This window comes from Pygoscelis adeliae, unplaced genomic scaffold (assembly GCF_000699105.1).
Source record: "Pygoscelis adeliae isolate BGI_AS28 unplaced genomic scaffold, ASM69910v1 Scaffold456, whole genome shotgun sequence".
NCBI lineage: Eukaryota > Metazoa > Chordata > Aves > Sphenisciformes > Spheniscidae > Pygoscelis > Pygoscelis adeliae.
This window is the reverse complement of record NW_008825007.1, coordinates 179,537-181,236: the sequence shown is the minus strand read 5'-3', so window position 1 is coordinate 181,236 and position 1,700 is coordinate 179,537. Positions and strand designations below refer to the sequence as shown.

General features: G+C 52.9%; 1 protein-coding gene across 1 annotated transcript in view; it reads left to right on the top strand.

Annotated features, from left to right (window-relative positions):
• The first annotated feature begins 85 nt into the window (after window positions 1–85).
• The window catches only part of MAP2K3 (mitogen-activated protein kinase kinase 3), a 19,619-nt gene continuing 18,004 nt past the window's right edge, over window positions 86–1,700 (top strand). Inside the window, exon 1 of the mRNA XM_009326190.1 lies at window positions 86–286. Coding sequence (XP_009324465.1) covers window positions 271–286 — 16 coding nt within the window. The 5' untranslated portion in view covers window positions 86–270. The remainder of the gene's footprint in view (window positions 287–1,700) is intronic.

The window sequence follows — 1,700 nt, the reverse complement described above, 5'->3', positions numbered from 1 at the left end:
CGCTGCCTTCCCCGTCTCCCCCCGCTCGCCTTCGCTGCTGCTCGCAGCCTCACAGACCCCCGGGAGCTGGGGACGCCGGGCGAGGAGAGCCGCGTGAAGCCGGCGAGCGCTTCGGGCCATGCATTCCCACTGAAAATAATCATCTGTGCTTGCAAGAAGTGCCGTGTGCTGGATCCTGCGGGATTTTTTTTCCCCTCCCTCCTTCAGCCCGCCCCGCCATCCCTCTCTTCTGCCAGGCGTGCCGGCACTGTTCTTCATTTCTGGGAAACCATGGACAAGAAGCAAGGTAGATGTTGCAATTTCCAAAACACGTGGTGGGGGAGAGTGAAGGGCTGATTCTGATGCTAAAAGAGGCCACGTAACTTTTTTGGGTCTATCCATGTGGTTTTACTTCTTTCTCCTTGCTTGGGCGGGGGGTCGGTGTTTGCAGCTGGGGATCTATTTTTAAAGCACTGGAAACTTGCGTGTTTTGTGGGGGGGTTGAAACACTGGCATCTTAATTGTGTAAAAAAAAAATAAATATCTAGCATGGCTAAAGGAGAATATTCGGTGGGCAAAGCTAGCTCCTGGCTCCGGTTTTGGTTGCATTCCTGGGACGCAGGGTTTTCCAGCAGCTCTTGCGTGGTCCTCCCCTGCTAAAAAGCCTGTTGCACTGGAAAGGTGGGCGCCCACGGCAGCCCCGGCAGTCAGGAGCTCTGATTCAGTGCAGGCTGACAGGTTGTTTTAAGGCTGCAAGGGGCTTTTTCTGAAGCATGTTTTTTTCCTCCTCCTCGCTCACTTTTTTTGCAGAAGTGGAGAGCGCGGGGCAGTGATGACCCGCAGGAGCCCCTCTCTGCAGCAGGATCTCAGCGGGCTGATGAGTGATGGCTTTCGGCAGGTTGAGAGCCTTTTTTCCACTTCCACAGATAGCTTTTTCCACCCTCAACAGTGGAAAATAGCACAAAGTGTGCCTGTGAGGAGCTGGCTCTCATGACCAAAGCAAATAAATTCCCCTCTCTGCTTTGCACCCTGCCTCTAATTTCTTTCTTTTTTTTTTTTTTTTGATGCTTTTTTGTTCCAGCTCTTTCTTTGCAGCGGGGCTGGGATCCACCCTCCAGCCTCCTGCCCCATCCATGGCATTTGACTCTCCTCCTCGGATTGAGGAGAACCGGGATGCATCCGAAACATTTTCCCCAGCGCTAGCAAAGCGACGTGGCTCTGGAAGCAGCCTCCCGTGCTGCAGCCGTCCCCAGGACTTCACCTGGGGCTGGGACCGGAGCCCTGGGGAGGCAGCGGAGAGGTTTAATTTCAAAGGTCGGCTCAGGCAAATACTTTTATTTACAGTTCTTTAGATTGTCCTGTTCGTTTCTCTCCGCCCACGCCAGCGAAGTGGGAAGGATAAACCTCCCGGGGAGAGGTGCAACTTAATAGGACTGAAGTTGGTGGTGGCAAAGACGAGGATTCAGATGTTGAATTAAGCAGTTCCAGGAAACATCTGTCTCAGTTCTTAGCTGGTGGAGGTTATACCATGAGAAAAGAAATTGTTAGGCTTTTTTTTTTTTTCTTTAGGAGGAAATGGTTCCTTTCTTAGCATAAAGGATGCAGTTACGTGCCTGCAGCATCACGTGGGTTACAATCTCGTCCGCACCAGGAACTTCTGTCAGCTAATTTTCCCCTGCCCGGGCGCAAGGCGCTGTGCCGCGTGCCCCCGCGGCCGGCAG